Source organism: Terrapene carolina, unplaced genomic scaffold (assembly GCF_002925995.2).
Source record: "Terrapene carolina triunguis isolate 2854851 unplaced genomic scaffold, T_m_triunguis-2.0 Scaffold406, whole genome shotgun sequence".
NCBI classification, from domain to species: Eukaryota; Metazoa; Chordata; order Testudines; family Emydidae; genus Terrapene; species Terrapene triunguis.
In genome coordinates this window covers 3,275,409-3,297,731 of record NW_020664757.1, presented here as the reverse complement: position 1 = coordinate 3,297,731, position 22,323 = coordinate 3,275,409, and the positions used below count along the sequence as shown (strand labels likewise).

The 22,323-nt window shown below is 45.2% G+C and overlaps 1 protein-coding gene across 1 annotated transcript in view; it reads left to right on the top strand.

The window, feature by feature from the left end:
• The window catches only part of DNAH14 (dynein axonemal heavy chain 14), a 439,459-nt gene that overhangs the window by 123,644 nt on the left and 293,492 nt on the right, over nt 1–22,323 (top strand). Inside the window, 3 exon segments of the mRNA XM_029912981.1 lie at nt 612–716; nt 819–937; nt 19,810–19,884. Coding sequence (XP_029768841.1) covers nt 612–716; nt 819–937; nt 19,810–19,884 — 299 coding nt within the window.

The following is a 22,323-nucleotide window of genomic DNA, read 5'->3' as shown; positions in this document are numbered from 1 at the left end:
TGCAGTGGTGGACTGAAGATTTTTTTTATTTATATTATATTATATTATATTTAGAGAGAGAGGAATGTTATCCTGTGGAGTTTTAAAATTGTCTTTGTGCCCTGAGGGCTTCAACAAGAGTAAACCTGATAAACAGAGTGATTATTTTATAAATCTGCATAGTGCACTACAAAATAAGATCACACATCACTGCGACAAAGAGTTTCTAGTTTAACACAGACAAAAGCAAACCACAGGACAAGAATTCAGTCACTGGAAGAAGCGGGGACAGTATTCGATTGATTAGATTAATTCAAAAAGTGGACTTTCGGGAGAGGTTTGAAGGTAAGGGAGGTGAGGAAGGGTACTTAGCTGATTTGAAAGGAGGCTGATCCAACTATAGTGGATAGCATAAAAAAGGGCAGAAAACCAACCATCGGAAAAGGTAATGAATAAAGAGAGAGGAGTAGGTGTGAAGGAAAAGGATGAAGTTAAGAAGGGTGTACGTGGCTGGAATGCAGGGCCGTGAAAGTGAGGATGAGGAGCTTGGGATGATATTTCTGTATTATAGTTTCAGTGTATCTTTACAATTATTTTTTAATTAATGTATTTATGTATTTATTTTTAAACAGGACTATCTTGAGATTAAACGAATGATTTTCCCAAGGTTTTACTTTCTCAGCAATGCTGAACTTCTTGACATTTTAGCTGAAAGCAAAAATCCTGAGGCTGTGCAGGTAACATTTCAGTACTGCATGCTAGGAACATTCTTCTTGTTACACGTAATGACAGATCGTTCATATTTTATTCTGTTATTTTCTTTTATGTCTGTACCACAGCCTCATCTTGTGAAATGTTTTGCGAATATCAGGAAGTTATATATACGCAGACATGACCAGAACTCTCCGGTGGTGGTGATGATCAGTTCTGCTGAAGAAGAGACTCTCTTCGTGCCAAAGTATGGTATACATACATTGCGTGATAATTAATACAATGGAAATTTAAGAAATTTCTGCTGATTTTCCAACAGCTCTTTACAATAAAGTACTGTAACTTTGTATGGATTCTTTGGAGTACAGATAGTGTTGGTGTGAGATCTCTGAAACTTGTGACCAGCAGCTTCAAAGCTTCCTTATGCCTCATCATAAACATGCAAATACCATCTAATGATGGATCAGTTTTGAATATTTTGAATGGCTTTGAATCTTGTGATGTGGATATCTTCTCGCACTATATTATAAAACCTTAAGGACCCATTTCAGTCCTGGAGTCAGCACATACAATTTCCACTGATTGCAGTGGGAACTACACCTACTTCAGAGCTGAATTTGAGTGCGGAGACTACTATAAATACTAACTCGAGAGAATACGTTGTCTCAGCATTTCTGTTTGTAACATGCACAGTGCCTTATAAATCTAGAAGCTGGTCAGATTTGTCACATAATAGCTGGTAAACATTTTGCATTAGAACAAATGCATTCTGCAGCCCAGCGTTTCTCACACTAAGACATGGGATGTTCTTCTTCAAGTGATTGCACACGTCCATTCCACTGTAGGTGTTTGTGAGCTCCAGTGCACAGTTGTCAAAGAGTTTTTCCCTTAGCGATAGCCGTTGAGGCAGCATGCACACCAGCAAGCGCACAGGCATAAAGAACCAAGCCACCTGACCTCCCTCAGTTCCTTCTTACCGCTTGTAACAGTTTTTGGAGCTCCCTTTCCTTGCATCTGCAAGTCTTTAGTCAAATCATGTAAATAGTGCTCATTGTAGTTCTGTGTAGTTAGTGTACTTAATACAAATCGTTGTTGTTTGTGTGGATCCAGCACCCAGTCTGAGTACTGGCTCTGGTACCGGAGATATGCCATGTGCCCTGGGTTTCAAGCCCTGCCACTCTTGAGGTAAGGCAGTACCTAACAGTGACCCTCACCCCAGCTGCTTTAAGTGCTTAGGGGAGGCTCACGTGAATAACAAATGTAGTATTTGTAAGGGATTAAAGCCCGCTCCAAAAAAGACAGGGCAGCCAGATTGAAAAATCTGCTGCTGAAATCGGTGCTATGTCCTCCATCTGAACTATCTACCTTGGTTTGGGAACGGAGCACCTCTGCTTTAGTCTGTAGTGCATATTCTGCATTACTGGTACCAACAGGCAGATTGTTGTTGCTAATAACAAAGAAGAGGCACTGTAAATTGTACTTGGTACAAGGATCATTGAAGGAAGCGAAGAGGTCAAAATCAACTGAAGACTCGAGGGTGCTCAAAGCATGCACTCCCCAGAGCACACCTCTAAGCAGGGTTGTTTGTTGACACCAGGGCCCAGTACAGGGCTGTTCTGACCAGCTCCTGAAGCACAGTCATTGGGATCACCTCATGCCCCGGTACTGTCTACTTCTGAGGCATTTGAGGCTATGAGAGAGTTTTTGAACCTCTCAGTGCCACCATCATTAGCAGTTCAGGAGTCTCACCTGGCACTGGTGCCCTAGCTACCAGCATAAGTGGTTTCACCGCCACACTGGGCAGGTCCAGCTGAATTAGCCATCAGGGTTCTGATTAAGACAATGCTGCCTAAGAGAAAGGCACAGATCTCCCTGGCTCCCCTTTCTTTGGAGTCTGAATCTTCCTCACTGCTACTGTTCAGTACAGCCCCACCATGGTAGCAACAAGAGGCTTCTTCTTCATCAGACTCTGAAGTGGAATCCTATGTGTCCCAGTCTAGCTAGTCCCACCATCAAGAATATGCTACCTGCCCACCCTGGTTTCATCCTCAGTATCAACCCAAGGGACTTACTGAAAGGACCCTGGGGCCATTTTAGAACTCGTGGGGGTTTTCCCCCTAATCAAGAGCTTCCCCACATCTACCTCAGCTGGCTCCATCTAGTGGCTGTCAAGAGCATTGATGCTGCAAACACCCTAGTTTTGGCACCGAGCCTGGGACCAACTGGACACAGGACCCCTCTCATTAACATCCACAAGAGGAGTGGGAAGTGGACAAGCCTCCAAGACTGCTGGCATCCTCTTTCTCTGAGGTAGTTGTGGCAGAACCTATTTCTCTGCCTCCTGATGATTTTAAGACACATCAAGAGTTGTTGAGGAGGATGGCTGTGGTCTTGGACATCTACCGTCAAGGAGTCCAGGAAAAATCCCACAAGTTGGTGGACTTCTTGGTATCTCCAGCCCAAGCTAGAATAGCTCTTCCTATTAATGATGCTATTTTAGGGCCTACCAAGGTTCTTTGGCAGGCCCCAGCTTCCCTGCCACTGACTGCAAAAAAAGACTGGAGAGGAGGTACTATGTCCCCTCTCAGGGGTTCAAGCACCTCTGTGATCATGTCCCTCTGAGCTCACTCATAGTATTAGCAGCCAATGAGAGAGAGACATCATGGTCACGGGACATCAACCCCCTAAAAATAAGATGGCCAAGAAGCAGGACTTACTTGGGAGGAAGCTTTATTCCACATGTGGGTTATAGCGTCCTATTGCAAACCAGCAAACTTTACTGGGGTGCTATGATTTCACCCTGTGGGATATAGATTCAAAGTTCAAAGACAAGCTTCCGGATTATATGAAACAAGAGTTCCAGATATTAATTGAGGAGGGTAAGTTGGTTGCCAGAATGGCTCTGCATGTGGGTCTAGGTGCAGCAAATTTTACAGTTTGGGGCATGGCCTCTGCCATCACAATGAAATGCTTGTCTTGGTTACAGTCTTCTGGTTGCCTTCCAGGGGTTCAACAAACAGTCTGGTTCATCAAGGCAGGCAGCATCCTCCACAAGCTAATTTTGATGGACAGGTTGAGAGCAATGTACCAGTTCTAAGAATGCCATCTTTTTCTTCCCAAGTTTTTGCAAACTGTGTGTTCCACCTCCATTGTGATTGGGGCCACATCACAACAGATAGGTGAGTTCTAAGCATGGTGGAAGTGGGATATGCACTCCAATTTATTTCTGCTCCCTCCCACCTACCCTTCCTGTCCTCCTTCAGGGACGTCTGTCATGAGGCAGTGTTACTGCAAGAAATACAATTGCTTTTCCTTGTAGGAGCGATAGAAGAGATCTATCCTGATACTGAAGGCAAAAGGGGATCTCCGGCCTATTTTAGATGTAAGGGAGTTAAACAAGTGCCTAAAAAAGACAGAAATTGTGGATCATCACTCTAGCTTCCGTTATTTCTTCCCAGGAGCCAGGGGACTGGTATGGTGCTCTTGACTTAAAGGATATTTGCTTTCATATGGCAGTTCATCAAAGGCATAGAAAATTTCTGAGATTCACTGTCAGCTGATGCCCTTATCAGTTCACAGTGCTCCCCTTGGTCTGTCGGCTGCCCCACATTTATTTACAAAGTGTATGGTCACAGTAGCAGCATTCCTCCAGAGGGCAGGGGTCCACATTTTCCCTTACCTGGATGGATGGCTGGTAAGAGGTCAATCCAGGTTGCAGGTGTTGTCCAGCATAAGCAAAATCCAATCCATCTTCGATGCACTTGGCTTAGTGATCAACACAAACAGATCATCCCCATCTCTGGTACAGAAGATAGAATTTATTGGCGCAGTCCTGGACTTGACAATGGTCATGGCCTTACTGCTGCATGCAACGTTTTATGCAATGCAAAATCTCATTCTAGACTTAAAGGATTATCCCATCACCAGGTGAGAAACTGTTAGGCTACTGGGACACATGGCAGCATACACTTACATAGTCCAATATGACAGGTTGCATTTCATGCTCTTTCAAGACTGGTTGGCTGAGGTATATTCATACCAAATTAGATGTTATTCTCCCTTAATTGGTGAACATACCCAACCAATATCTGCAAGGGTGTTCCCTTCTTCCCTCCCTAACAATGTCTTTCCTTAGTCATGGATGCCTCAAACCTGGGTTGGGATCAACTGGTACCCCCACAGATGCAAAGTTTCTGATCTACTCAAGATGTCCGTCTCCAGGTAAACAACATGCGAGCAATCCAGTTAGCTTGTTCACATCAGGGGAAGGGGTATATTGGTGCTGACCAACAATATGGCAGCCATGTTTTATGTAAACAAATGGAGAAGGCAGTCCTCACTACTTTATCGGGAAGCAATCCTGCTCTGGGACTTCTGCATTGCCAACTCTGTGGTTCTGAAAGTAGCCCAAGTGCTCAGAATATGCTGAGCAGGTTATTTCTCAGTCACCATAAGCGGTCCATTTGCCCAGACATAGCAAGGTCTATTTTCCAGCACTGAGGAGCACCCCAACTGGATCTATTTGTAACAAAAGACCACAGGAAATGTCAGTTTTGCTCCCAAGTGGGCCACAGTCGAGGTTCCTTAACGGATGCTTTTCTACTGCTGTGATCAGAGGGTCTGCTGTATACTTTCCTCTAACCCTCTTCTGCCCATAGTTTTATGAAAGGTCAAGCAGGATAAGGCCTGTCTTATACTGATTGGTTCTGCATGGCCCCATCAGCACTGGTTTTCAAACCAGTTAGACCAGTGGTAGGCAACCCGCTGCCGCACGCGGCCCATCAGGGTAATCCACTGGTGGGCCACGAAACAGTTTGTTCACATTTGCACGGCCGCCCACAGCTCCCAATGGCCGCAGTTCGCCGTTCCCGGCCAATGGGAGCTGCAGGGAGCAGCGGCCAGCATGTCCCTGCAGTCCGTGCCGCTTCCTGCAGCTCCCATTGGCCAGGAACGGCGAACCGTGGCCACTGGGAGCTGCGGGCGGCCATGCAAATGTAAACAACTGTCTGGTGGCCCGCCAGCAGATTATCCTGATGGGCCATGTGCGGCCCACGGGCCGCAGGTTGCCCACCACTGAGTTAGACCTATCAATCAGTCCGCCACTGTCAGTCTCACTACATACAGACTTGATTTTTTTCAGAGTCATTGTTGCCTCCTCCACTCCAGTCTACAGGCTCTTTGCCTGAGAAGCCTGAAGGCTTTGTGGTTAATATCAGTGGAGGAGTTCTGTTTTAGAGAAGTTCAGGACGTGCTGCTAAATAGAAGAAAACCATCAACTAGAACTACTTACCTGGCTAACTGGAAGAGGATTTCCCTTTGGTCCAGACTGAAAGGGGTTTTCCCCTTTCTTCTATTCAGCACACGCTGGCTCTCTTCTGTCCCTGAAACATCAGAGATTGACGATTAGCTCAATCAGAGTACATTAAGCGGCTATATCAGCATTTCACCCAGTTGTGGATAACCACGCTCTCTTTTCCAACCCAATGACTGTAAGATTTTTAAAGGGTTTGGACAGACTATTTCGTCAGGTTCGGAACTCTATTCCACCATGGAGCCTGAATTTAGTCTTAACAAAGCTGACGGGTCCCCTCTCTGAGCCTCTAGTGACTTGCTTTCTGTTGTACCTTTTGATGAAGGTGGTGCTGTGCAGAGAGCATGGAAGTTGAGGGCGCTAGTATCAGATCCTCCATATACGAGTTTCTGCGTGGACAAAATCTATCTTCATCCTCACCCAAGTTTGCTTATAAAAGTGGCTTCCACTTTTCATATTAACCAAGAAATTTTCTTACTGGCCTTCTTCCCAAAGCCAGAGTAATAAGGGGCTGGAGATGCTCAGGATGTTAGAAGAACTTTAGATTTTATCTGAAAGGACTAAACCTCAATTGTTCATTGCATTTGCGGACAGAATGAAGGGCAGTCCTGTTTCCACACAAAGGATTTCATCATGGATATCCAATTGTATTTGCCTTTGTTACAATTAGGCTAACATCAAGCCACTGCATAGAGTGTAGGGTTATATGACTAGGTACCAAGCAACCTCTGTTGCTTTTCTGGCTAACATGCCCATATTGGACATTTGCAAAGTGGCAACTTGGTGATTGTCACACATTTACCTCTCACTACATTATCTCTCAGCTATGTAGTCACTATGCTGAATTTGGATGAGTGGTCCTCCAATCCCTGTTCAAAGAAACTCCCAACCCACCTCCAGTTGGGACTGCTTGTGAGTCACCTACAATGGAATGGACATGTGCTATCACGTGTAGAAGAAGAAATGGTTACTAATCTTTCTGTAACTGTTGTTCTTAGAGATGTGTTGCACATGTCCATTCCATAATCTGTCCTCCTTCCCCTCTCTATTGGAGTATTTCTGGTAGAAAGGAACTGAGGAGGGTCGGAGGAGACTTGGCCCTTTATGCCTGCGCGCAGCAGCAGAGGGCTCTCATGCCACCCCAATGGGTAGCACTAAGGGAAAAAATATCCTACAACTGTGCACTGGAGCACAACAACACTTACAATGGAATGGACATGTGCAACACATCTCTAAGAACAACAGTTAAGGTTAGAAACCATTTCCCCCTCCTCTCTGCTTTCCAGAGGTGGTTCAGTGTCCTATCACAGATTGTACTGGCCGTGCCCTGTTTTTTGGCTTGCTGCCAGAATTTCTGCAATTAGTGACAGTTTACAATGCTCCCAAACATTTCCTTTGCCAGTTTTACTTTAATATATATTTTTACTCATTAGTGAGCAACCTTTACTTTTTCTTCCTCCTTCCCTCTTAGATTGGGTATTTAGCACCAGGGTGGTTTATAGCCACCCAGATCTGCCACTGCAGTGTCTCCCTACTGGGACTACTCCACCATGGTTTAGTTTTCCTGAAAATACTGGAGTAAATCAAAGCAGTGGTCCATATATGCAGAAGTGTTTACAGGCTCATCTTAAGGCAAATTATGCCCTACCTGTTTACAGCCACCTGATTCTCATGCTGCCAGGGTATGGAGCTCAGCATTGGGTTGGCATGTTGGGACACTCCTTCCCTAGAGGACTTGTGACTCCAGTGCTGAAAAGTCCAATCAGGATCTCCTGAACTTCTTGGGTAGAGAGCCTAAGGACAAGGAAGAGACCATTTGACCAGCTCAGAGGGTAAGCCCTGTGACTAATCTGAGCCACACACCATTTCCCCCCAAATACTGAAGTGAGTTTCATCTCATTGGGGAAAGAAGGAAGGCTCCAACACAGCTCCCCTTCTTCCAAACAAAAATCTGGGACCCCATCCTACAGGCAGAGGAACTGTGACCCTAAGGGTGAGGACACGGAGGGAAACATATCTAGGGTACTCAAGACTCATGATGAAAAGAGCCACAAGAAACACTGGGCTGGCCACAGCTGGGCAGCAACTTCTGAAAAACAGGCAAAAAGAGCCAGAAAACAAAAAGGGAAAGGAAAAAATATAAATAAGTATATCTGATTCAGTGTCTTTCTTCTTTACTGAGGAAGGTGAGCTCTCCAGTTCAAGTTTCTGAGCAGGACATGGAAAAATACATCAAAGGACTTTCCACCCTGACAGATTTAATACTGGTCACAGAAAGTCTGCATCTATCATTCAGATCCACCTAGAGCAGATACCCAATAAGAAGGTCAAGGGCAAATATCCATCCGCCAAATCAGTGATCAAGATGCCAATCCTGCTGCACCCTTCCTATGAGGACGTGATCAGGGATCAGTAGGAATACCCTGACAAAAGTAAGTGCATTAGCAGGCATGCACTTAGATACCATAAGATACAAGAGCCAAAAAATGCCAACACAAGTATCAAAAGTAGATCCTGTAGGTGGCATCTTTAGCTAAAGATAGCATAATCCTATCAGAAAGGGATTTCTTTATAGCAAGATGGAAGTCAAAGAAGGTATTTTGTGATTTTTTTGGCTGCCTTCAGAGTTCCCTGGCCACTACCTGTTTTGCAAGAACCACAGTATTCTGGCTGAATGACCAACCCTGGATGACAAGGACCAACCTGACTTCAGGTCTAACTTAAAGAAAGTATTCTAGCAACAGACTTCGTGGCATATGTGTCTCATTAAATGCAATATGATTCTCAGCCAGGGCCATGTTATCAGCTCAGCAGCTGGACACCACATTTGACTATATCTTTGGATGGCAGAGGTGCACACGAAACAAGTGTCCTCATCTAGATTCACAAACTCTCCACTATTTGGAGATAAATTTAATAAGAAAGTGGTATACAGTGCATGCAAATGACAAGTGCAGAAATGTTCCTTTCATCCATCCTTTTCATAAAAATACCAAAGGAAAGATAGCAGGTATGTCAGGGGAAAACCCTTTAGCCATGGATCAAGTGGCAAAACCAGAGGTGTTAGCAACACCTCTAAGGATTCACCTATGAGTCTGTGCCTCTGACCACATCTTAATCTAGGAGGCAGAGTGTCCCACTTCTCTAATGGATGGCTTCTGTCCATCACTGACAAGTAGATAAAAGCAGTAGTAAGTTTTCGTTACTCCCTTGAACTAAGGGCCCCACTGCACCACTTCTTCATCCAGTCGCCTATCTCAGGCACTCTTATCAAATGCAAGCTAGTACTGAATGAAATGTGTCGCCTTCTGCACAGAAGAGCAATAGAATTGCTACCCTCATAAGAAAGGTTCTTGTGGCTATATTCCATGTTCTTTATTATGCAGAAATGTATAGTGTGAGAGAGTCATCCTGGACCTCAAACTGCTCTACAAATGAAGAAAATGAAATTGTGGATGCAAAGTTAGCCTCAGTGGTAGAATACCTGTAAAAAGGGGATTTCCTTGTCTCAATGGACCTAGCAGATGCATAACCATATGTACAGGTCACTGCTGTCTACTGAAATTTGTGTATGGCACAGCTGACTACCAGTACAAAACACTGCCATCCTTGTTTTCGTCAGCACCCAGAGTCTCTATCAAGATGCTGGTGGAGGTCATAGCCCAACTTTGGTCCCAGTCTTTCATCAGTATCCTTTCCTGGAGGACATTTCGATCAGTGGTCCAACCGAAGAACCAGTACACAGCACCACAAGTTGGACACTTCAAGCATGCTGTTTTGTGATAAACCTGAAAGGAAATCTCCGATTCCTTTCACAAAGATAGCTCACCTAGAAGTGAATATAGACACTTCTGTGTCTGTAGTCTGTCCTTCACTGGACAGGTTTGAGAAAATCCAAAAGCTTATACCTGTGTTTGTAAGGAACATAAGGCTATCCATATCTCAGTGTCTCTGGTTTTGTGTATAGGAACCACCTCCTAGGGAAGATCCCATATCAGGTTCTCTAGAAGTTTCTTTTCAATGTTTGAAATCACTTACCGGAATGCATGCAGTATCAGGTGCTGGTCCCAAACCAGGTTCTGGACTCCCTCAGATGGTGGACAATCCTAGAAAATGTCTGTAAGGGTCTTTCCATATGCGGTACAGACTCACAGGTACTCACAACAGATACCAGCCTAATCGGATGCAGAGCACATCACAGACACAGAATAATCCATGGCACGTAGAACTCTATAGAAAGGAGCCAGAGCATCAAGCTTGTGGAGCTTAGAGTGGTTGAAGTTAGCCCAAAAAAAGTTCTAGGGCCACCTCAAGGGCAACAACATTCTGGTCCAGTTCTACATTACTACCATAGTGGCATACTTCAACAACCAAAGGGGAATTTGGACCTCAACTCTACATTCAGAAGTAATAGAAATAATGGAATGGATGGGGAAAAACCTCTCTTCCATAAGAGCAATACACATAAATTGAAGCATAAGAAAGACTGGCTTGTTGAGCAGATGTGTAGTCAACAAAGTGTAGTCCATTTGAATCTGAAAGTCTTGAACTTGGTCTCTCAATAATATGGCCTCTTAGCAGTTTATCTGTTTGCTAATTGCAAGAACACAAAGCAGCCAGTGTACTTCACCTGGGGAACATAGCCCATGTCCGTGGGGATGGATGCCCTCCCACGCAGATGACCAAAAAGTCTGCTTTGTGCATTTCCACCTCCTCTACATATAGGGAAGTGGATCTAGAAGATAAGGGAAGAGGAAGCAAAAGTGATAATTCTGTCTCAACAGTGGCTGAGAAGACCATGTTTTTCAGATCTAGTAGGCTTAGCGTTGGAACTCCTGCTGCATCTGCCAGTGAGACTGGACATCCTCTACCACAGTCCCATCCTCCATCCAGACCATTTCCAACTGACAGCATAGCTTTTAAGAGGGAAGAATTGATTGTCCTTGGACTGTCCAACCAAGTGATTGGAACTCTACTGTCCCCCCCCCCCCCACAGTCTTCAACACGAAAGGCTTACTCCTGCATCTGGTTTAGGTTTAGCTCATGATGTCACAAAAACCACAAAACCTCAAAGGACTCTAGTATTCCAGCTATTCTGGATTTACTGCAGGACAATGTGTACAGGGGTCTTCAGTCCAACACCATAGCACACCAATTGTCAGCCATAAGTAGCGTCTTACATGAATGGCCCTCAGACTCTTTGGCAGAGAATCCTCAAGTCTCAAGATTTCTCAGTAGTGAGGCTGGCTAGACTCATGATCATACCAGTCTTTCCTAAATGGGTTCTATTACTGGTGCTAAAAGACCAGACTGTTCACCCTTTTGAACCACTGACATTGGTCACATGTTCTGTCTACTGATTAAATCCTATTTCCTGGTTGCTGTCACATATGGATGGCATATTTGCCAAGAGACCAATTTTAATTTTTATATATCTGTAGGATAGGACCATCAATGGTTATTAGCCAAGATGGTCTGGATGACAGGGAATAGATCACTTGATAAATTAACCTATTCTGTTCGCTCTTTCTGAAGCATCTGGCACCAGCCACTGTTGGAAGACCCGATTCTGGGCTAGATGGACCATTGGTCTGACCCAGTATGGCCGTTCTTATGTACTGTTTGCGGGCCAGTTAGTCTACCATACGTAGTGTACTGGTTGATATTGAATTTTTTGTTACTAATCATATTCTGGGAGTTTCCACACAGCTTTAGAATGATCTTTTGGCAGCAAGCTAGAGAAGAGGGTGTGGCCAGTATGGTCTCTGCTACAACACTGAACTGCAAAGAGGAGGGGGAATAGCTCGTACAATCTCAGAATTGTGGGAGACGTTGCTAGCAGAAAGGAAGTTATGGGGTAATAAATTTCCTATTCTTTGGTAAATGTGTAGTTAAGACACAACTGTTGTGAAAGGCATGATTGCTTACTCAAAATTATAAAGCTAAATAATCTACAAACTAAGGCCCCAACTGTGCAAACATTCATATGTGTGTAACTTTATTTCGGTGAGTAGTCACATTGACTTCAGTAGGATTGTGCATGCAAGTAAATTTACGTATGTACGTGATTGTTTATAGTGTTGGGCCCTAAATAATGACACATTCAAGAAAAATGATGTATACCTAGTTTTATTTACCATTATTTTGTATTGTAGTGTGGTATACAGATGTCACCCTTTGCTACTTTAAAAATCAGTTCACACAGTCAGCTAAAGAAAGTCTGAAATCAGTGGGTAAAATATTTTTTTCCATAAATGTAAAGTATCTTTGACTGTGAGAAGTTTTTTAAAGAATCTAATTAATATTTTATCTGAATCTCTCCAGCATTACTTACAACAGATCATTTTTTCTATTAGATGTCTATAAAATAGGGATAATAATCCCTTTAGTCCTGGTAAGTGCTAAATATTATATTTTCAGCTTTGAAGGCTTTCTTAGTTATTTCTCTAATTGTACTTACCCAAAATAGAGAGACACACTAATTCTCTCTTCCACTTGTATTATTCTCTAGAACAGTTTATGTTTAACATGTTTAGCATGCCGTTTATGGAGCTATAAAGTATAAATATGGTATTAATCATTTATGAAATGCATACATTGCTACCTCCATTTTTGAATCTTAAAGAAAAAAGTGATAATGAAGCCAGATAACAAAATTGGACAAATTATTGAGAATGTTAATGACAGAGCAGGGGCTTAAAAAAAGAACACAGTGTACCGATTAACAATATAAAAAGGTGCACAGTTTGGAAGGGAGCAGCAAAATTGCATTACACAGCCTGAAAATTAGATTATGGGTGTTAGGGATTTCAAACAATATGTTAGAGCTATATTGGAACATTAAAAACAACAGATATTAAGCTTATTATTATTATTAAGCTACAATCTATTGATTGGTCACAAAATAAATAAATTATAACTTAGATAGATGCACATGTAATAAAGAGAGGCCAGATCCTTAGTGAAGATTTGGCCCAAGATATTTAGGGAGTGACTACTGCTATGGGGAAATAGACTATGAGTGAAGGAGAAGATCTGCCATATAAATGTTAATAATTGGTAACTTATCTTTCATTGGAAAAAGAATGTGTTTCATTGGATTCAGAAGTGTACATAAAACCTAAAGATTTTTTTTCCAAGTGGTTGTTCACATGGATTTCACTCTTGGTGCACATATACCCCATGCATGCAAGATTGGATTGTTTTGGCCAGCAGTATCTGTTGGAGAGGGACATATTTTTGAACAATGTACCATACATTGCTTCTTCTCTAAGTGGACTCAAAAAGCTACAGAAGCTCTACTGAAATTGTCCCTCCTTGAGTGTGCTATGCAATCCTCTTCTGACACCAAAGGAAAGATGCAGCTAGACCTCAGTCCTACAATCAGTGTTGCTCCACAAGTGTCCTGTGAGCTGAGATTCTACCCTGTGTTCCCAGGGTACATTGACCAAGAGACCCAGTCCTCCTCCATTATGGCTTTGATGACCTCTTATGGGTGGGAAAGAGCACCAGTCCAGAATTGAGCTGAGGCATAGATCACCCTCTCCAGTGCTTACTGAGTCAAGGCACAAGACTTGTAATTCACAGCTCAGTGGCTGAAGGGCATCTAATGGCCTGAGAAGAGTCCAGAGAGCACCAGATGTACCCATTAAACCAGAGCACCATGTATCTTTCAGTACCAATTCTTCAGCACTTGACGTCTCATTACCCAACATTCAGTATCCTGTGCTTCTGTACAGGCAACCTTGGAACTGTTCCCCAGTGCCCAGCGCATCAGAACCTAGAGTGGTGGTACCAAGTGGTTTATCTGTGGCAGTGGTATCAGAGTTTCTCTCCTTGAGAGCCTGAGGTTGGTGATAGGTAAGTCACCAGCTTACAAGGTATGGCAGGTGAAGGATTTATATCTGGCACTGACTTCACTCCCTACCCATTTAGGCAGGGCACAGCAGAGCCAGAGCACTCCTAACAGGACAACCCCTCGCTTGTGTAACCCTTCTGCCCCTCTGAGTTGGCAGCAACAAGGGCTGGGTTCAGTATCTAGGGGTTCCCTTTCAATAACACAATGCAAAATCGGTTCAAGCCCCCACCCAGTGACCTGGGACAATTACATACCACCCCCCGGTGCCTCTAGGAGGCAATACTTCCCCTCTCGCAAGCACAGAGTCTGAGTGTAGCAAAAGCCTTTTAGTAAAGGAGGGAAACAATGCGGCATTATGTTGGGGAAACACCACAAACAGGATTCATAACACAAACCATGAGCAAAAGACCCACCTCCAAGTAAGTTTGGCAGTGTCCTTTTCCCCTCAGGGTCTTAAGTCCAATCACCCCAAAGTCCAACAACCCCAAAGTCTCTGTCCCTGGTCAGTGCCACCCCAGAGTTCAAAAGTTTATCTGCAGTTTTACCCCCCCAGTCTGGGCGGAAATGGGGGGGGCACACGGGATGTTAAGGGGAACCTTACGTGGTCCGAGGCCAACTGCCCCACCTCTCCGTGGAGTTCTGCTCCACTCTACCAGCCGCCCCTGCAAATGGCTCAGCTCCACTCTGCTCGCTGTTCCATGGGCCGCTGCAACCGTCCCACAAACTGCTCGGCTCTGCCAGCTGCTTAGCAATATATCTTCAGGCTCCCCCACTGGTTAACACAGCACTCAGTGATCTCAGCTCAGCAATTTTAGCAATTTCAGCTCTTAGTGATTTCAGCTTGTAGTAGGGGAGCCCCAGTGCTGGTGCACCATTGGCCCAAAGTGAATTCAGTTCAGCAACTTCTAGCTAGACTCCTAATGGAAGCAAACCTAGCTCTGCTATTCAACAGTGGAGAGAGGGAGTAGTGCAATTGGTGTTCCAAGCCCACAAAAGGGGCCCATACCATCAGGTACACATACCTGTCCCCAACCTCTCTCAATTCACTGGGTTTTGTAACCCATGCCCCTTGTCTAGCGAGTGCTACTTAGTTACTGGTGAATCCCTCTGTCATACAACAGTTCCACTGGCCTTGATTCACAGAATCAGGGTAACAACACTTTATTCTTCCTGCCCCAATAACAGAGAAACTGGGGATCCCACACCAGCCAAAGTAACCACTTTCAGTTGTTGTTGTCCCAGGCTAGGCGGGTGGGTGTGCCTATGCAAACAAGATCAGCTCCTGAAGTTCTTTTCCACCCTCGCCATAATTCACCACCAGATGTTAAGGTAAAGCTTATCCTGACTCTGCTTACACTTGGATGAAGTGTACTCCTGAAAATTTTAAATAAGGGGTATTCTATCCAATTCCACTTCCTTCCTAATGCTTCCCCCCACCCTCCCCATCTCAAGAAGTAGACTCTTTCTACAACTGGGAGCTGTGGAAGAAGTGCCCTTACAGTTCAGGGGCATTGGGTTTTATTCCCATTGTTTTCTTATCCCAAAGAAGAAAGGAGGGAGGTTGGTGTTCCATTCTGGACTTTGAAGTTACAATACATTAATCTGTCATTTCAACTTCAGGATGATGATTCTGGCCTCCTTAATTTCCTCATTAGATCCTCAAGGCTGATTTGTGGTTCTCAACCTGCAAGACTTCTACTTTCACATATCCATTCATGTGTCCCACAAGAAATACCTCAGATTCTTAGTAGGAGTATCTCACTACAGTACAGGGTCCTGCCCTTTCATCTTTCCATGGCACTGAGGGTGTTCACTAAAGGCTTCGCTGTCATGACAAGTTATCTAAGGAGACAAAGGATCCAGATCAGCCCATACCTCACCTAACAGGCTGATCCAGATCCCAAATGGTAACCGACTTAGACTCTTGGGACATATAGCCTCATGCCCTATGTGATGCAGTTAGCCAGACTTCACCTACACTGCATACAAGAGTGTTTGAAATCAGTGTATATATGAGGAAGATATCCAACGGGCATAGTGGTCATGTCCCAGAAGTTCTCTCCTAGTTAAACTGGTGGGGGAAAGTGTGCAGTGGGGTACCCTTCTCTGCACCTCTGCCTTTCAAGTCTCTGATGCCAGACCCCTCCACTCAGGGATGGGGAGTTCAGCTAGATCACCTTTAAATCCAGGTCCTGTGTTCCCCTCTGGAAGCTTGTCTCCACTTAATTATCCTAGCGCTCAGAGCCATTCACTTGGCATGCCAGGCATTCCTACCACTACTCTAGGGATGCACAATCCAAGTGCTGACATACTATACCACAGCTATGCATTATATCAACAGACAAGGGGAAGCAAGAGGCCATTCAGCTATGGAGCTGGCGCTTTCTGAGTCAAATCACACCAGCAGCTCTGCACCTTCCCAGCCTTCAGAACACTTTGACCAGGACAAGCAGGCTAATGATCGACAGATAGGTGAGATGGGTTTAAAATGGTTTGCTGCAACATTATTAATTAAACCTTGGGGAGGGACACTACATTGCCCGCCCTAGCTCTCACATACCAAACATTTTATTGGTTCCAGTGCAGGTTACAAGGCTTCTATCACAAACCAAACAACTCAGGGTAGACCCTCCCTGGGCTACCCCACAGACTCAGTTTAGTTGTGAACCATCTCCCCACCATGTAACGAGGGGTGGAGTGACAGAGGCCACAAGGCTGGGTTGGGGGAACCTCAGTCAGTAAAGTCTTTCCCCCCTCCTTCCCCCCATGAGTTCAATGTGTATCGTTAAGTTGTGCAATCCCGAACCTCATTGACCTTTGGGAGCTTGCCCCTTTAGCCTTTACCTGCACTGGACACTGGTCACTGGACATGCAGCATGCCTGGTATCTATCTCCTGACTGACCCAATTCCTAAAGTCACCAAGCCAAATGACGGTCCCAGTATCTGACAGATGCTCTCGGTCCTCCCTAAAGAGCTCAGGGCCATTGCATCAGCTATCCTTATGTGCCCCCACTCCAAGTCGCAAAATTATCCTGGCTGCCTCATGATTCACATTTTTATGCCCTGTTGATGTGTGCTGGCTTATGACCCCCCACCAAACTTGTCTTGCAGATGTAAGCAGAGTCAGGATGAGCTCTACCCTGAAATCTGGTGGTGAATTATGGCGAGTGTGGAAGAGAACTCCAGGGGCTGATCTTGTTTGCATAGGCACACCCACTCGCCTGGCATGAAACAACAGCAACTGAAAGTGGTTACTTTGGCTGGTGTGGGATCCCCAGTTTCTCTGTTATTGGGGCAGGAAGAATAAAGTTTTGTTACCCTGATTCTGTGAATCAAGGACAGTGGAACTGTTGTATGACAGAAGGACTGAGTGAGTCCCTCACCATTACCTAAGTAGCATTTGCTTGTCAAGGGGCATGGGTTACAAAACCCAGCGAATTGAGAGAGGTTGGGGGCAGGTATTGGTACCTGGTGGTGTGGGTCCCTTTTGTGGGCCTGAAACACCAATTGCACCTTCTCCTCTCTCCACTGTTGAATGTCAGAGCTAACTTTGATTCCCTTAGGAGTCTAGTTACAGGCTGCTGAGCTGAGTTCACTTTGGGCCACTAGTGCACCAGCACTGGGGCTCCCCTACTATGAGCTGAGATCACTAAGAGCTGAAATCACAAAAGAGCTAAAGTTACTAAGAGCTGAGATCGCTGAGGCTGTGTTAACTAGTGGGGGAGCCTGAAGCTCTATTGCTAAGCGGCTGGCGGAGCAGCTAGCCGAGTGGAGCCTCGCGGGGACGGTTGGAGCAGAGCGGAGCTGAGCGGCTCACAGGTCGGTGAGCAGAGCAGCTGGAGGAGCAGCTGGCAGAGCGGAGCCTTGCGGGGACGGTTGGAGCGGCCCAAGGGACGGTTGAAGTGGAGCGGAGCCGAGCGGCTCACAGGTCGGTGAGCGGAGCAGAGCGGAGCGGAGCAGCTGGCAGAGCCGAGCAGTTCGTGGGACGACAGGAGCGGCTCACGGGACAGCAGGTGGAGAGGAGCGGCTCGTCGTGAAGGCTGCGGCGGAACCCCACGGAGAGGTGGCCGGTTGGTCTCGGATCACGTAAGGTGCCCCTTAACACCCTGCGCACCCCCCCCCGAACTCTGGGGCTGCACTGACCAGGGACAGAGACTTTGGGTGGTTGTTGGACTTTTGGGACTTTGGTGATTCTTGGGTTGCTGGACCCAAGAGACTTTGGGGTTGTTGGACTTTTGGGACTTTGGTGATTCTTGGGTTGCTGGTTTCAAGAACCAACGGGAAAGGACACGGCCCAATTTGCTGGGGTGGGTCTTCGCTCATGGTTTGGTCTATGAACTCTAGTTGTGGTGTTTTCCCAATGTAATGCTATGTCGTTTACCTCGTGTTATTAAACATTTTCTGCTACACCGAGGCTCTGTGCTTGCGAGAGGGGAAGTATTGCCTCTTCGAGGTGCCCAGGGGTGTGTGTAAGATTTTCCCAGGTCACTGGGTGGGGGCTCGAGCTGGTTCTGTGTCACGCGGTTGGAAAGGGACCCCTATGTACTGAACCCGGCCCTTGCTGCTATCAACTTGGCCTGGCAGAAGGGTTACACAAGCATCTCCAACCAAACCAACTGAACATGAGGCCCAGAGATAATGCATAACTCTTGATGGGGCGGGGGGATTTAAAAGTTCTGGAGGGCACATGACCTCTGATGTGAGCTTACTTGCTCCAGACATAGTCCATAGTCTTTCAGCCATGAGAGAAGCCAGAGACTCAGCTACTCTGCTAACCCAAACTGGAGCTGTATATCCTGTCCCTTTGGCTTGTATATTGCTGGCGCTACTCCTGCCATGATTCCATGAGCCACCCTTACAGCCACTCCCATTGTGTTTCCAATCCTGTATTGTGAGGTCCATGGTCTTCTGTAGAATGTACATGACCCCGCAGAGAGGTTCAGATCCAGCCATCGCTTGACTGTCACTTTCCTCAGACTCATCCCTGGAGTTTGAGTCCCATGTTTCTTGGTAGTGTGACCCAGGGCTGAATTTACTGGAGATTTGCCCTTCTGCCCTTTAGGTTTTGCTATATAAAATTTGTTAGCACACCCTAGCTTACCCTATCCATCTGAAGATCCTTGGATGTGGGTCACTGACTTGCCACCTGAAGCTGCGATCCTATTCCTGGGCAGCCTGTGGCTGTCAGCTGACCTTTACTCTCCAGCACATGGTAGATGATCCTCATCCTGGATCCTTGAACCACAGTTTGGTATACGAGGTTCTCTTGCAAACGCCGATGGCCAGAGCTCTCTTGGGGGGAATGGTCTGTGTACCCATCTGCCAGCCTGTGGAAAGAAAAACTGACCCCTCCAAGCGGGCTTGTCTGAAGCCACTGTTTTGGAAGAAGTGTCAAAAAAGTCAAAACATACCATACATTCATGGTTTATAACACTTTGTCTTTCAATAAATGTTGCATTAACCAACTTGTGGGGTGCAGACGTGGTCCCACTGGATACCACTGGCCAAAATATTCCAATGTTGTGGGGGGGGGGGTGCATGCGCACCAAGAGTGGAATAGATATGAACTACAAGTTGCAAAGAACTAGAGTTACTTTAAGGTAAGTAACCATTCCTTTCTGGATGTGATCCTTCATGCATTATACAAGGGGTCTAAGCCTACAATCCCCATGGAGACAAAATTTCCATTGATTTCTTTGGGAGTTATGCACATGAATGAGCTGCAGAATCAGGGCCTGAAGAGTCTGTAGCCCCTGGAGAAAGACAGTGATTCCAAAGAAGAGGAAATGTTTGCTCACACTCTGGATTAAGTTCAAGTGTATAGAATTGAGAAATAAGAGGTGCAGTAGAACTCCTTATGCCTACAATTCAAATAAAGTTGTAAGAATATGAAATTAAAATGTTCAGTTGTTTTCAGTAAGTGCTGACTTTTCAAATTCTACATTACAGGATTATTCGTGTTAGAGGCCCTGTTGAGCAGTGGCTAGGAAATGTAGAGAGCAGCATGTTTGATATGGTAAAAAAGTAAGTATATATTTCCCACTGAATAAAAAATTCTCTATTACAGTCATTTGTGTTACATATTTATTTGTATTTGTGGTAGCATCCAGAGGCTTCAATCATAATCGGGATCCCATTGACGTAGGTGCTGTATAAACACACAGTAGGAGATAGATAGTGTCTTCCCCCAAAGAGCTTACACTTGAACAAGGGACTTACAATTATTTAAAAAAAAAAACAAGCAAGTGCATACCATAAACACTCTTATCTAGAGCTAAATGAAAACTGACAATGTGCAGAATTTCAGGCTTATGTTTGGTAGCATTGGCATGCAGGAGTGCTCAGAAGTCATTTGAGATAACCAGACTAGTCCTTTCAAAACAGCAGAGCATGATTTCACTGCTCTTGGAGCATATTTTATGTGCAATTCCAGTTGAAGATGGGGGTAGTTCTTAATAGTCTAATCATGTATTAAACAGCAAACAAAATTGTACTAACACTTCTTAAAAAAACAATCGTGCAGATGGTTTAGGTGTGTAATTTTCAATCCCAACAAACCCCATCTCTTTCCACTTCATGTACACTTTAAGTGTTATTCTGTTTTGTTTGATTCTGAATTATCCTTTTCTCCTTATATAAGTTTTATTCTCAGGAGCCATTGGTAGCATGCCCCTCCCCGAACATCTGTTTCTGGACAGACATAGCACCCCTTTGACCTCAGCCAAGAGCTCCCTTAAGAGGTGGAAGATTTTAGAAGATTCAGGGAAAGCTCCAAAGAGGAGGAACTTGGTCTCCCATCACAAGGAGCCAGCTCCCAAAAGGCCCTGATCTCCCACTAAATTTACAGTATCGGAGGCCTTGACCTCTCAACTTGGTACCATGGAAGCAATGAACTCTTCCTCCAGTACCAGCAGAGCCAGAAGATCCCGGAGTGTTTCAGAAAAATATGGCTCCAGCAGGCCCATGTTCAATGAAAGACAGGATGCCCAGGACATATACTTCTGTAAAATGGCACCGTATGCATCAGACTTACCATCAATGCCTTCTTCCTCTGACAAAATTGAAGCACTAGACACCTGAAGCCCCAGCACCTGCCTGCTCCAGATCAACAGTACCATCCACCTCAACTGCTGCATTGGTACTGATCCACTCCATACCGCAGGAATACCACTACTCCAGGGACCTATCAGATTTAGATGAGCTGGTGTCCCCACTGTTTATAGATACCAAACAACTCTTGGTACCAAGATCCCAGTCTCCGGATTACGATTGCTTCCCAGTATTACAAGATTCTCTGCCTTTTTGTACTGGGCCCCCCTACTTTGGAGGATATTGAGGAGGATGAAGGAGATATTCAGTCAGTTTCATATTATCAGTGCATATCGGGACAGAAAGCTATACTTTGACAGGATCCTTGTCCACAACAGGAACAGTAGAATCACTTCTGGGTGCCACCCTTCTGGGTTATACAGTCTCCCCTTCAAACCCCCTTCATGAGAAGACCTTTGAAGAACAGGAGAGTAGAGAGGAAAAGGAGGCTGTGATGGGTTCCCCCTGGGTGCCACCTGGAACTGGGGTACCACTGAGCCCCCTGACTCACTAGCCTGGGCCCCCTCTCACACTGTACTGCTGTGACAAGCTACAAAACCCTCCAGCCTGCACTTTCACCAGCATGCATAGGTAGGGACACACCCAGCTGCAGTTACAAGCAGCTCTCTGACCAGCCCCTGCATGGGAAAGCTCCTCCCAGCTCCTCAGGCATGCACCCGCTCTGGAGTATAAACCCAAAATTATACCGTCCTGCACTGCACAGAGAACTGTACAGCATAAGCTCATAAAATTTACCCCCTCCCTCAATCTGAAGAGGAATATGCAACAGCCCTTTGCCCCTGAGTTATGATTCCCACACACTAGTTTAGATAAAGCAAAAACAAGTTTATTAACTACAAAAGATAGACTTTAAGTGATTATAAGTGATAGCAAACAGATCAAAGCAGAATACCTATCAAATAAACAAAAAATGCAAACTAAACTTAATATACTAAATAGATTGGATATGAATAGCAGTGTCCCACCCTAAGGGATGATACAAGCAGGCTGCAGATTCTTAAGGGGCAATCTGCACTTGCTTTGCAGCTTGGAATCCCCAGGTGTTTCATTCACAGGCTAAAAATCCCTTTAGCCTGGGTCCAGCACTTCCCCCAGTTCACTCTTTGTTCCTCAGGTGTTTCCAGGAGTTTTCTTGGGTGGGGAGTGAAGAACACCAGATGATGTCACTCCCTCCCTTATATAGCTTTTGCGTATGGCTGGATCCCTTTGTTCCCAAAGCTTGGTTCCCATACCAGTCTGTGGGAAAACATTGACATCCCAAGATGTAATCTAGAGACGTGGTCACATCACATGTCTTTGTAGAGTCATAGCAGCCATTACTTGGAGGCTGTCTGTAGTGTTCTCAGGAAGGCT